This window comes from Lissotriton helveticus, chromosome 10 (genome assembly GCF_964261635.1).
Source record: "Lissotriton helveticus chromosome 10, aLisHel1.1, whole genome shotgun sequence".
In the NCBI taxonomy this organism is placed as follows: domain Eukaryota; kingdom Metazoa; phylum Chordata; class Amphibia; order Caudata; family Salamandridae; genus Lissotriton; species Lissotriton helveticus.
In genome coordinates, this window is record NC_136071.1 from 1,070,069,978 (window position 1) to 1,070,085,058 (window position 15,081).

Genomic DNA, 15,081 nt, shown 5'->3' on the forward strand with positions numbered 1-15,081 from the left:
GGCTATAGTCAAATTCTAAATACCTTTTAATGGCCCAGCCAGCCCACAGTTGCATCGGAGGGTGACATTTCTAAAAATTAGAAGTGCTGTTCACTTAAGAAATGTAGTGCACAAACGACGGTATTTTTAATGTGGGAAAAATAACATTGGAAGTTTCTCAATATAGAAACAGTCTCATGTGATAATACAAACATAACTAGTTCAAAACTCGTTTTTTTGTTGAACACTAGAACATTTAAATAGGTTTTAAACACAAGGATAGTATATTCTTCAACAGTGACCAGTTTGCTGTACAAAGTCGATGTATGTTTAATTAAACAGAGGTAAACAGGCTAAACTTACCAGGTGTAGATGATCTGTCCTTTCGGGTACGTATACAATATAATGTAACAGTCACCGCCAAAAAACTGTCCATAGGTGCCAGGATCTACCGGGATCCTGCCATTGCTTTCCACACGCCAGATCTGAAACAAAAATGCACCCATATTTTTATTACAGAAAAGGATAGAACTCAATAGATGATGAATCATGAATACTGAATTTAAAATTCCGAATTCATAGAAAAGAGTACATGCACTCGCACACACAGGTCAAATAAGGCAACTTTTGGGAATTCACACACTTTCCCAGTAGGGTGCTTGGAAGTTGAGGCAGTCACAGGTTTCCAAACATACTATTAGGAATGCTATGCAGGCCTTAATTTATTAAAAAAAAAAAAAAAAAAATGTGTGTGCCAGAGCCCTTCTGAGAAAGCTACTGCAGACTGCACCACCCTCTGCTCCTGCCTCCGCTGCCAATGACGCCATCAACAACTACTAACCATCACGCTCCTACAAGTGTGACAATTCAGACTATTCCAGGCAACCCAAGGCTATGAGAATGTCATTAGTAGCAGGCATTATAATTGTTTTTATGTATATTGACTAATTAAACACAGGTGCTCATCTCAAATTAGACAGACAGTGTCACCATGTGGTGGACTATCACTAGAGCCAGTGGTGACAATTAAGTGCTGAGCACTGGTTCCCATCGGCTCAAATTAAGCACTGATGCTGTGTGACGTGTGCTATGACCCCAGTATGGAGATGTACAGACAAAACAACTCAACCGTGGTCGAAGGCACACTTAAGTTCAAACGTATTTTGTTTTCTTTTTTCTATACGAGTAAAGTAAAGGTTCCATGTATTATATCGTTGTACAAGACAGAGTTGCAGAAGCATACTTACCTAGAGTATTCTTTTCTGTCAGTGTGCACCATCCAACTGAACCCTGCTTTTTTGACTGATGCTGCCTGGGGCACACTGATGCTGCTCTAGGAAATAGATGCCTTAAATTATACGACACTAAAGGGCATATTTACAAACAAAACGCCAGAGCGCAGTGCTAAGCCAAATTTGACAATGCCATGTTCGAACATTTTTTAAAGCAGGGATTCGTCGTACTCACAAGAATGCAGAGCACCCTGTGTTTCTCCCAGTGCTTGTGCAAAAAAGCTGCCTAATACCAGGGCAGGCACCCTGCTGCCATTTTGCAAGTGTGCCTGCGTTACAGGGGCGATTATTTATATGAAAGAAGGGAAATCTTTCTGCACATAAACAACCAATAATGGTGCTTTTCTCTTTCTATGTGTGCTGCAGGATGCAGAACACATAGAAAGAGAAAAAAACCAAGGAAAAACATGTATTTCTACTTGTATCGCCATTCTAAGACCAGGTATTCCCTTGCGTTCATTTTTGGTACAGCCTCAACCTTATAAATCTGGGGCAGTATAAAAAAACAATGGGTACTGCAGTGTAATGCCCACTGCAATACACATTACACGCCCCTTTGCTGCAGAGAACTGCGGCGGTAAGGGGCATATTTACAAGGTGGCGTTAAGTCATGCTAAGTGGCTTATTGCCACATTGTAAATATGGGACATGGAGCTCGGCCATTGGAGCACCCAAAAAAGTGATGCTCAGGTAGCGATAGGGGCTTGCACCTATGCCCCTAACTATCTTAATAACATTACCCTTTAATCCAGTCCAGTTATGATCAGCTTTATTGAACCAATATGTTTTAAAATCAAATTTGGATCAAAGTGTTTATAGCACAGGTGGCAGGGCCCATAACAGTTTGGCCTCAACTCTGTTTAGAATTAGAACATTGGAATGTTGGGAGCTCCATTGAAAACAATGGAGTGCTCTGGGCTTATAATGGCTGGTATAAGCCTGGAGCTCCAACTTTCCAATGGTTCTTTGTTCACAGCTCTGGCTGTGAACAAAGGCTTCAGGGAGCCTGATGGGATTCCAATTCCCTCACGCTCCCATAAGGATTTTCTTTTTTTGTTAGAACATTCTGCCCTCTAGTGGCAGAATGTTCTAATAGCCTTATAGCCCTTCGTAGCTGGGCTATACAGCTATGAAAGTCCCCCTCCCTTTAACGCTGGAGAGGGCCTTTAATAGCCAGTATAGCCCTCTACAGGGGGCTATAAGGCTATATTAGATCCCACCATTCAACATCCATCAGTTTGTGCACTAATCTATTCATTCAGCTGTCTGTCTAAGCCCACCCCTTCATCCATCTATGTGCCTATTCATTCACCTATTGACTCAAATATTGCAATAAGTATATCACTCATCAATTCAAACACACAGAAACAGGCCAATCAATGAACACGCACTTTCATTCTAAAAAAGCTAGAACTATCTGCTTTGTAATTATTGCTTTTATTAGAGCAGCATAGTATTGCCATATAGGTGCTGATGTAGTTTGTTAGGGGTTTGTCTACTCTGCTGCCTCATGATGGAGGATGATTGACTTGTTCATTTCGAAGTCACTTTCTGTAGGCCATGATGCTTGTTGGATAGAGCCCTCTCTCTTAAGAAACTGGCAGCTGTTTACGATAGCTTTGGGGTGTTCTATGTTTTGATACTTTAGGGTTCAATATGCCAGCCACTGCCCCCTTTGGAAAAGGTTATATTTACAAAGTCTCTATGCATCCAAACATGTGAGCAAAGCTAACTAGTGGCTGCTCCTGTATATGCAACGAGGGCTTTAAGTGGGATAAAACAACTGGGGGTGGTGATCTCTTAAAGGGGTGTGGTCAATGTAATTAATCGATATGGCTTAAAAACACAGTAAGCATAAAATCTGGTCTTAGCTTAGTGTGCAGCCTGATTTTGCTGCTTCTGTCACTCCATCCAGATATATAATACAACAAGTAACATCACCGACAGCAAGCCAGGACTATTGGCTTTGTCAATGGTTGTTAGTTGCACAAGATAAATAGGCAACAACTATGGCTTCATTTATATAATAGTAAAAATGCTCCTTCTCTGAAATGACGAGACTGTGAAAGAACGATAACAAGACTCTTTGAAGTTAGATAAAATCAGTGAAGGGTGGTACTGCAGCAGAGTTATATTTTTTCCCCTGAAGGTGGGGGCAGAAATGGAGAGCCCAATAGGGACCCATCTCAGTACCTGCTTTTTGGAGCTTCCAGTGCTGAGCACCGGCAAGACCCGGCCCACTTAAAAACCTACATGCAACCACAGAAAGCTTGATGTCATGTGTGGATAATACGACAAATGTCTATTCTTCAACTAGAAAGACTACAGGGCATATTAACAAGTGAAGCGTGACGTTAAGCAAAAATTGATAACACTGCACTCCACCATTCCGAATATGCAGGGATGCGCCGTATTTACAATGGTATGTCACAACCCTGCTTTTTCCCTAGCGGTGGCGCTAAACTCAACTGCCTAGCGTCAACGCAAGCCCCTTCCACCATAGTCCAAGGGTGCCTGCATTGAGGGAATGATTGTTTATGTGCAGGAATGTGTCCCTTCCTGCATATAAACAATGACAAATGGTAATTTGTAACTCCTATGTGTTCTGCATTGTGCAGCACTCATACAAGTTGCAAATCGTCATTGATGATTGTTTATGTGCGGGAAGAGCCACCTTCCTGCACATAAACAATCATTCATGCCGATTTGCTGTTTCACACATAGAAACAGCACAAACTAGGAGAAATTAAACATTTCTCCTCATTTCACAGTGTTAAGACCGGGTTTTGCCTGTTCTTAATTTTGATGCTGCCCATATTTACGCCACCCTAGTAAATAGAGGGCAGTGTCAAAATCAATGGTTGTGGTGGCAAAACACGCACCACAACACCCATTTTTGGGGGGATTTTTATATAGCGCAAAATAGAAGGTATCAGTGCGCTGTACATGAGCACCAGTTGTGTAACAGACGTACACAATCATTTTTGTTAGGCAAAGGGAAATTAGGTGATTTTCCCAGAATCAAAAGATGTTGACCGTCCCTTCTGAGACTCAAACCCGGTTTCCCAGCTTCGAGGTTGGCTGCCCTAGCCATTAGGACACACCCTCTCCCCCACCCCTTGCCCGCCCCTTTCATGCTGAGTGTAGCGTGAAAGGGGGCCTTTTTACAAGGCTGCGTTAAGCCACTTAATGTGGCTTAACGCCGCCTTGTAAATTGGGTGAAGGGATTATCGCCACAGGACCGTCACAAAAAGTGACGTTCCTGTGGTGATAAGCCCTTGTAAATATGCCCCAACATGCTTAATAAGAATTATACACAGATGAGTGCTATTTTTTCACTGACTCAATCTTAAATCTTCTCTGTAAGGAACTGTGAATTTTCCGATTTGGATCTGGAATATGTGTGTATTATGCACACTTATATATATGTAATTATGATTACTAAATACATGAAAAAGGTAGCCATTTATTTCAATGTTATTTTTACTGTGTTAGCCCATACAACGACAGTGTGGTGCAGGCATGGCTATTGTGTTAGTGGTTGCACTGATGAATTTAGCAGAAGAAATTAAAAGCACATTGAATGCCTGCATGCGCTCCAGGGCTTAACATGACAAATGCATTAAGCATGCTGAGCCCCTCAAACAGGTCCAAGTGCACGGGATAACCCAGCCATAGATGGGTCTTTGATCTTGCTTATTAATACTGAACTTCTCACAATGCCACTGGGCAAATGTCTGCCATGTGATTCAGAATGCCAACATGAGACCTATTTCTACACCATATTTATTCTCATTCCTTTGCATTACAAACCAAACAGACTTGGAAAATATTGTCAGAACAGAGAGCTCTCACAGGCGATTCTTTCCAGCAGAAGTGGGTGAATACCATTTCTGATATTATTTATTTACATCATAGGAGCCACTCCCGAGGTTATAAAATTAGCAATCGTTACAGAGACTGGAAAGCTCTTCTAATAAATATTTGGCAGACCAAAAACAGATACTTTCTTTCTGCAGTCACCTTCTCCTGTCCATGAGGCTGGCTCAAAAAGGAACACATGGACCTCATTTTTGGAAAAAAATTCTATTATCACAAAATCATTCTGTGTGGATTTAATCGGAAGAAAAGAGATGATAATGAAACAGAGCACATCTGTCATAAATACATTAGAGCACAAATTGATTAGCCCAATTATTGCTTTTCATAGAACTCAATTCAGCCAAATGGAGTTGTTTATTTTGATTATAAAGCAAAAGAAAATATACACAAAAAGATATACTTTAAAAAAAATGTACATATAAAAAAGTATATATTTTTGTGTATATATTCTTTTGCTTTATAATCAAACCTGTCTCGGCTGAATTGCCATCTCTTTTCTTCTTGATTAAATCCACACAGAAAGATTTTGTGATAATTGAAAATTGTTTTCAAAAATATGTTCCATGTGAACACAAGCTGAGAAAAAGGATGAAAGGTGTTTAGGCCAAAGCACATTGATAAAGGCAATAGTCACATAGACTATATAGCGCCCAACTTAGAACATGCATGTATGCCTTTTCTGCCATGCTGTCAACATAGAAAATTCATCAGCAGATGAGACAGAAGGAATGATTCTGTTAAAACTAGTGAGACAACAACATGAAAGAAACATGTCGGTTAATGTGACTTCATGCTCTTCAAATGGGTAATTTTTGCTGAGACATACACTCAACTTTGACCCTGGAAGATCCCTAGCATCCCAATGTGGTTCAGTGGCGGCAGCTTCACATTTGTTGAAGTATAGACAGATGTGAATGATGCTGCCCGTGAAAACATAGTGCAACAGTTTTGCAGAATGTCAGTGATCATTGATAGTGACTTAGATACAAGGATTCTTTCCTTTTTTTCCTCACGTACATGAAGGATCCCAGAAAGAGATCAACCCTATTTTAAACAATTGCCAGAGCAAACTAATGGACACAGTTAGGTCACTCACCAAAATTGTGTTAAACCTGGAGGGGATGATGAGTATAGGTGCAAAAATGTCTTTCTTATGGGCAACAAGACAGCTATTGTACAGCTGTAGCATCGTAAGAGTCTATAGACAAAAAATAAACCTAATTTCATAGATCTAATTTCAGCAGAGGCTGCCCCTAAGTTCAAAGGTGACTGTTTAGGTGAAGTTGATCAAATTGATAGAAATTATGGTTTGTCCCTTTTGCTCAATAACCCAAGAATGGGATGTTCTCAACTCACTTTTTAAAATAAATAGCGTTGGGACATAGAAGCTCCACATCAGGAACTAGGCATGTCCGTGCCATATGCAATCCAACCACCCCTCTCTTTAAGAGAAAGAAGGCATTTAACTGAGGTTTTGAAATTAAGAAATTAAATATTATTAGAATATTCGGTCCAGGAAGTAGTTAATCCCACTTCATTTATCACAGCACATCTAATTAAATGCTCTTGATGTGTCCTTTGTATTTTCTCCATGCAGAACATACCCATAGAGCTGGCAGTGGAGGGAAATGTAAAAGGGGATATCATACAGAAACCACTTCAATTGATATACCTTTTGAGGAATATCATTCAAGTTTTCAGAGAAAAAGTTATCAATCGAGCTGCAAACTTGTGGTCCTTCAGTTTTTCTGGTTACAATGAATATTTTTTATTTTCTTTATATAAAAAGTTTGATGTAGTGCTAACAAGACCCTTTCAGGTATCAAAGTGCTGTGCATCAGGGAAGCAAAAAGGTGAGCATACAAGAGTTTACCAATATGTGCAAGAAGAAATAGGAACTGAAAGATTGTAGGATCGTATTCAGAGAGACCAGACTCGAAATGTCATCTAAATATTATGCAGAGTGGCATCGTAGAAAAAATAACGATGGGTATGTAGTATATGTTGCTGTATACCATCTATCTTTTGAGTAACACTTCTCCCATAAGATTTGTTGGCATGATAAGCTCACTGACATCTATTTAGTATTTAATTCATACAAAAGTTTTCAGGATCTTCTTTGGGCAAAGAGATATTGTAATTTACCAGTGTTCTGTTTTGTCTGCTATAACAAGTCAGTGATTCACCAAGGTGCTCAAGCCAGTGGCCGTTTTCTGTCAAACCAGTGTCAGTAGCAGGGCTCATATACCTCAATACAAGAAGAATTGTTCTGTCTGGAAGTAGTTTAGTAGAGTCCTCTAAACTGGACTTAGTAACCCCCTTCCAGCACTTCCCATCCCTGGGAGAGACCTTCTAAAATGTCATAGAAAATGTAAGAAATATCTTTTATACCCTGCTTATGATAATAGAAGGCTTGTCCATGTCCTCATCACAACACCATATCCACTGCCCGCTGGCTGAAGGTCACTTATTTGTTTGCTGACATCTAAACCTAGCCCCTGCTACTCACTATTAGTGGGCCTCCTATGCCAATTACTCACTATCCTGTCTGCATACCAAGGCTGAACATATTGAACACACGTACATAATTTTACATAGTCAATTATATTTACCACACATGTGCAACATTCTTACTTGCAGTCTCCTACAATGCATTGACACAGCTTAATGGCAAACTGAATCAATCTTCCAAACCTCTACTATAAATAAACAATTACACGAAAAGAAATAAAAATACAAACAACACACTAAATACTATACATATGCTGAACACAGATGGAAGTTTGTAAGTGGGGAAACCTTGTTATTTATAGGTACATATGGTGAGGAATTTGCCCTTTTTCACAGTCTCCTCATTTTTATTTTGCCTTTATGAGATGGGGTTTGAAGGCCTGATTTGGTGCTGAGAACAATGAACCTGATAAACGATTCATGCCACTAAACATGGTGGAAGATTAGCCAACTCCAGTTGGCATGTTTACCTTAAGTATGGCCACAGGAATATGGCAGAGGAAGTGCAATGGTGCATAAAGATTAATAGACATGGGGATGTCTCTAGAGTTTTACACTAATCACGAGTGAACTCAAAAGCACTACTTCACCATTTATTCATTTCAGCAATCCCTCAACCCAACTTCCTTCTGTATTGACTGACGTGGGTTTGTATGAGGCATTGTCTCTGTACGGGATAATGTTTACAATTGTGTCTTGCACAATGTTTGCTAAAGAATTGCTTAATAAAAGCATGAGTTAGGACCTACCATTACAGTTCTTAATTACTGTTAGCATGCTGCAGTGGACAGTCAAATGAAACAATTTTTACACGTATAAAAGCATTAAGTCAACTATAAGTATTACTTTTATAATTTTACGGGATAAATGCCTAACGTCCAATAGTAGAGCATCCTAATATTTTGGTATATTCCTGGAGTGAAAAGATACAAAGTTCCTTTTCACTACATTTGCTGTGGTCGCATTTTCCCATGGCAAAAATCTATTTTTTATTAGTCAGGATGGGAAATAGATACAAATCTCAGAGGTACACTGGTCATATTTTTCAATCATCTAATTGATAAAACTCTCTGATCGAAACTCTCCTCGATATCTACTTGCAGATGTCCGACTCCCTTAACTTGGCTCGCCAACTCCACCAATCTCTTCGATACATAATCTCAGAATCGACTATGACTAGGAGATGTCTCTTGCCACCTAGATTAATGAGGTCTCTTCCACTGTTTCTTTCACTGGACACTTCTTGTCTAGTTCCAGTGGCGGCTGGCAACTCGGAACAGTGGGCGGGGAGGCGGGTCAAATGGGTGGTGGATAGATGCATGCATGCAAGGTGAGCGGGGAGTAAACATAAAAAGGAAAAGCCACTTAACTTACTTCCTGCACAATGCCTCACATCCTCCATGCTCTGGTCTAATTCTCACTCATCCAAGCTCCAGCCAATCGCTCATAGCAATCCTGGTGCTGCTCTCATGCTATTAGCCAGCATGAGAGAATGCCCAACCTTGGCATTATCCTGGATCACAAACTATCGCAAGATCTTCAGGACTGTCACACAGGCCTTCATCATGAGCAGGCTGGACTATTGAAACATGCTTTACATGGGAATCACTGCATGCCTAATGAAGAGACTCCAAACACTCCGGAACTCAGCAGCAAGACTTATACTCGACTTCCCCAGAAAGACCCATACCACACCCCACCTCAGGAAATTACACTGGCTCTTGATTCAGAAACAATGCCAGTTCAAGCTGTTGACCCAAGCCTACAAGGCTCTGCATGATGAATAACCAGCATACATCAACAAGCACCTAACCTTTTGACCAACCTTCCAGACTCCTTCAATCAGCCTCCCTCTCCATTGCAAACACCCCACACATCTGCCAAACCTACAGCGGAGGACGTTCCTTCTCGCATCTGGCAGCCAAAGGCTGTTACAACCAGCACCTGCACCTCAGGACTGCATCAACACTCTAACAATTCAGACGAGACCTAAAGACCTGTCTCCACCTACACGCATCAGCAAACAGCCCCAGAGCCTCGCGACCCTCACAGATGATTTGCCACGCTCAACAAATGGCTGATTGATTTGATTGATTAATAACACAAAGGGTGCTGCGGTCCACTTGTGGCTTTTAACTTAGAGGTTCTGGCCACTCTATGAAACCATATTAGGGACTTATTGGTAAGTCAAATATGCCATATAGGTGTATACCAATTTCCTATTGTTGAAAGGAGGGATATAATATAATATGAAAAATGAAATACATAGTTACCTCCACCTGCCCAGAGCCATCATCTACCATATTGTGCTGAGCTGCCATTTGCGAAGATTCATGTAACTTTGAGGCGTCAAATTCAACCTGGTTAACATGAGCAATTTTCTCCGTGACATACGCTTTTCCAAAGCCATTAGTTTGATCTTTATCCCTCCAGTCTTTGAAGAATTGTTTGAAGATTGGAGTTTCTCCCCCTTCTGGAAAAACTTGAATCTAGGGAAAAAGAAAATAATTTTAACATAAGTCATTAACGTTACATATTGCACATTGAATCTGATTTAATATGAGTAGTAATATATTTTATGAAGAACCCAAAAAATAGTTTACAGTTGAGAAATTTGAGTATTACATATGGTTTAACCTCATTCTATAGTACCGGCCCCAATGACATGTAAAATGTGGGATGACCAGTGGTTCTATCTGTAACATCATGTGCAGCATTTGTGGGCTATTGTCATCTAGCACCTTTTGCTGACACATTGAGGGTGTATTGTTTTAATTCATAACCATGACAACTCTTGTCTGGAAGCTTTTTAGGAGAGTTTTTATGTTTTTTCAAACATAAGTCTCTCTTTAGGATAAAGAACATAACATAACTACACTATCAGTACACAAAAAATATATATACACAATGCATAACTGTTTAATATGGTCCTATATTACTAACTCGTGGTTCAGGTTAAATGTATTAACAACTCAGTCTTCAGCCTCATGCTTTTTTAATATCACCAGAGCCTCTCGATATGTTTTTTTAAAATATAAACATGATTTATTAATTGATGTTAGTACTCGTAAGAAAGGTTTAGAGCATTTGAGCATCATCCGAATAGTAGTGATTGTCTCCTTGAGAGTGCAGCTATATCTGTCAATATTATGTTTGTGTTGGGGATAATATCTTAATATTTAATATGTGTTTTTGCAACAATGTGTATTATTGTAAGTCAAATGTTAAATGCAAAGCACATTGTAAGGCAATTTAAACATGCATTCTAAAATGTACTTTTGTTTTGCAGTACATCAACACAATATAGTAGTATTAACATAACATATATAAATCAACTTGCAATGCGGGACAGGTGAATGTTTTCCTGACATGGTACTGTGTTTACAATGTTTGTTTTCGCAGACTGTGTAGGACTTAATGCTGGATGCTTGCAACAACGATGGGCCTGCATGGGCACTCTTGTCAGTTTTATGACTAGTGATGCCTTTATGGTGTTTGTTTTATTTGCACCGAATACAGCTATATTGAATTGACTAGTGATCTAACAGCAGCACTGTCATTGTGAAAGTGTTTTCTTAATCAGCAGTAAAAGGAAGACGAAATACCGTGCTATCCATCCATTTAACACGTTAATGTGCTCAGGGAAGCTAAATATACTGCAAATCAGCCATGGCCACTGCAGGTTAGAGCAGTGGGGCGGTGGGGCCAGGTGAGGGGGGATTTCGAGAGACGACCGTGAGGGAAAATTAATTATTTATTTAATTTTCCCTTGTGGTCATCTCTCGAAATCTCCCCTCACCTGCCCTCACCGCCCCACCGCTGTTCTCTGCAGCGGTCGTGGCTGCTGCAAATGAATTCAGCACTGTAAATTAAAGAAAATAATTAAGAGTATATATTGCTTACAGTTGATTTTCTGTCTATTTCTAAGGGTTTCTACTCCACTTGGATAAAGGTCTTGGGCAAATGAAAAAAACATGATTGTTTAGTAACTTAAACCTACAGTTTGCCAAAATGTCAGTGGATCGTTTCCCACCAGTTTCTCTCTGTCATTCATGTGTGCATGTCTGGTACACCTTGACAAAAGGCGGGCTAGGTTTAAAGTATAGTTATCAAACAAAGCCCCTTCTCCTCTACAAAAGTCCTAAATAGCAGCAGTTGATAATCGAGGCAGATGCTCCTATTTGTGTCCAAGAACAGTGCACTCCCATTGTGATATCTACCACTTGTACGAACCATCAGGTTGTGAAATATGTGGTATAATTCCCCCATCTCACCCAAAAATAGCATGAATTCAACTCATATTTCTCATGGAATTTAACTTGGAATTGACTTGCTGAATATTTACATATGTAGGACAGAAAACAATGACTTATAATGGGTTTATCAAATAAGTGTGCTCTAGTCTTGATAATCTTTCCTCTGCTGTATATTAGGCACAACTTGTAATGGACTTAAGATCAGTGGGTTTAGGGAGTATTGTGAACCATATATATTTTCTTCCTTTAGGGTCTCCGGGATGAATTCAGAGAGACCTGGAGTCGTGCCACCAGCTTTGTAATAGCCAGTACAAAGTGGGATAGAAGTTACGCAAAATGTTCTCCTTCTAGGGAAAAATAACTTTACACATTCCAACTTGACTCTGTGCAAAGTTCAACAATCTCTCTGAAGTCGATGAAGTCCATGGAGGCTACTGTTATAGCGGTCAGTTGTGCAACCCCAAGGTTACTGCCTGACTATAAACAGAAGCAGATGTATCTGTGCACACAAGAAAGCAAATGCAAAACAACAGTTGATGCAGAACAATGTCATACATTCACCCCAGTACAGAGATCTAGGCCTAAGTCCATCGTTTTTTTGCACTCCACACCACCCCAGTTCAGACATGGCCATATGCAAATCAGCCTTGACCCTGTGCCTCATGGGAACAGTCCAGCCCGAACTTCCAAGCCATGTCTTTCCTGGACCGGAATCAAGCATCCTAGGACCGGTTTCTGGCTATCAGCCGTGTTCAGCCAGGATAGCTTGACTCCAGTGGTGTGGAGAGCATGGGACTCACGTCTGAGCATACCCATCCTACCCGGGGTGACAAATGCAAAACAACAGTTGATGGACAGAATGCAGAACAATATCATACATTCACCCCAGTACAGAGATCTGGGCCTAAATCCATCGATTTTTTTGCACTGCACACCACCCCAGTTCAGACATGGCCATATGCAAATCAGCCTTTACCCTGTGCCTCATGGGAACAGTCCAGTCCGAACTGCCAAGCCATGTCTTTCCTGGACCGGAATCAAGCATCCTAGGACCGGTTTCTGGCTATCAGCCGTCTTCAGCCAGGATAGCTTGACTCCAGTGGTGTGGAGAGCATGGGACTCACGTCTGAGCATACCCATCTCACTCGGGGTGACAAATGCAAAATAACAAAAAAAGAAAGCAAGCATATTCTTCAAAGGCCTCTCTCACATGTCGGGGCAGATTTAGGAGCCCCTTGAGTCACATTTGGGCTGCCGTTGAGTCACTTCTGTGACGCAGCGGCGGCGAAAACATGCACCACGTTGCACGCTATTTACAATGAGACGCATCTAGGGAGATGCGTCACGTTGTAAAGCCCTGCGCCACATGAAGCCTGTGTCAGGTTTCATGTGGGCGTTCCAGCGCGGGGGTGGGGGGGGCGTTCCGTCACTGGAACGCCACGGAATAGTGCCTGAGTGAAAACTACAAGATTTCACTCAGTCCCTTTTCCGACGCCGCTGCGTCAAAACCTTACACCTGCTTGAAGCAGGCATAAGGCATGACGCACCATGTTGAGGATAGGCCAGGTTGGAACAGTGCTGGAGTTGCGTTGCACCCGCAACACAACTCCAGCACTGCACCAACCTTACGCTGGCAGATGCGACACGCATCTGTTTATCCTTGCGCCATGATGCGCCGCATTGTAAATGCGTCGCATCTGTTGTGGGGCAAGGGTAAACTTGCATCACGTATCTTTCCTGGCTCATCCCTGCTGATTTGTAGGGATGCGCCAGGAAACGTAAATCTTTCCCCCCGTATTTTGGATTATGTGATGTGATACCTAAAGCTGCCACATGAAGACAAATTAGTGAGACTTGCGCCCCAGATTGGAGTTAATGAAAAATAAAATGTCCTTCTAAATGTAATTATAAATAGGAACTTGAAATAAAATAGAATTTTGACTCCTTTCAAAATTAAGGATGGATTTGCTCTTTCACTAGATCTCGGGGAAAAAAACCTGCATCTGACCTTTTTAAGGTGTTCTACAACAATCTCTAAATATTTTGATGGATGCATTCACCTGTTTTGGATGTTTTTTGCAGGGATTAGCATTGGGATGGTTTTAATTTGTCTTAATACAATCACATATTTTCTAGGTCTGTGAAAAAATTAATTTGATTTACCTCACATCAAATTTCTGCAAAATTACACAAAAGTAAATTTATTATTGCGAAGATGCATTTTCCGATAAAAGTAGTACAAATCAGTAAAAGCACTGCAAACAGCTGCTCGTGTACCCTTGTACTCAGGCATTTGCAGATTTCCACAATGAATGCATGTTTGCAGGACAATTTTACCACAAATGACGCATAAATAAGCGAAGTAGAATAATTTCGAGAATTATTTGCAACAAGTGTAATGGAAATTTCCCTGAAATGACCCAAATTACGCTAGTGTAAATTATATTTAACCCTCAGGCCTTACATTTTTATAGTTTTCATGTCATGCTTTAGAAATGCTTAAATTCAATTGTATCGTAATCTGTAACGTCATAATGTGTACAACGTCAGTTTATAGATCTTCTTTATTTACCCTCCAAACTCACAGATGATTTGCATCAAATTCACTAAATTGTTCACTGCTGGGGCTGAATATGTAGCTCGAAGGAAGGGATTTTCAGGTAACTCATAACTTAAGTGGGATGCAAAGGCAAAACAATGTTCACAATTTCATAGACGACCAATACGCATATGCATCACTTTTCTCTCAAACTATGCCCCTACATCTCCAAATACACATGCCAATGTCATAAAGTCAGATAGCGATGTTTGCAAAATTTCTCTCATTCACACACGTTCACCAACAAGAAGAAATCCTTATAAAAATGTTTTGATGAAGAACTCAAATAATTACTTTTGTAGCCTTTTTTTTACTACACATTCTCTTTTTAAACGTTTGTGAACTTCACAAGACAAGATTGCAGAGTTTTAAGAATACATTTACAAATGTTGAGAAAAAACGTCATCACTTTGCATATTATACTTTTAACACAGTTCATGTTTTCATCCACAAATGCAATTCTGAAGCTAAACAAAGTGGTCACTGATGTAAATGCACAACAGTTATAGCTCAGAAATGAAACATCGAATTATGTGTAAAATCCTCGACATGGAAATTGAAG

At 40.3% G+C, this 15,081-nt stretch overlaps 1 protein-coding gene across 1 annotated transcript in view; it reads right to left on the reverse strand.

Moving 5' to 3' along the window:
• Positions 1-15,081, reverse strand: part of SCIN (scinderin) — a 308,708-nt gene that overhangs the window by 60,456 nt on the left and 233,171 nt on the right. Inside the window, exons 8-9 of the mRNA XM_078663781.1 lie at positions 9,938-10,153; positions 343-464 (exon numbers count right to left, since the gene is read on the reverse strand). Of these exons, the coding sequence (XP_078519907.1) occupies positions 343-464; positions 9,938-10,153 (338 nt within the window). The remainder of the gene's footprint in view (positions 1-342; positions 465-9,937; positions 10,154-15,081) is intronic.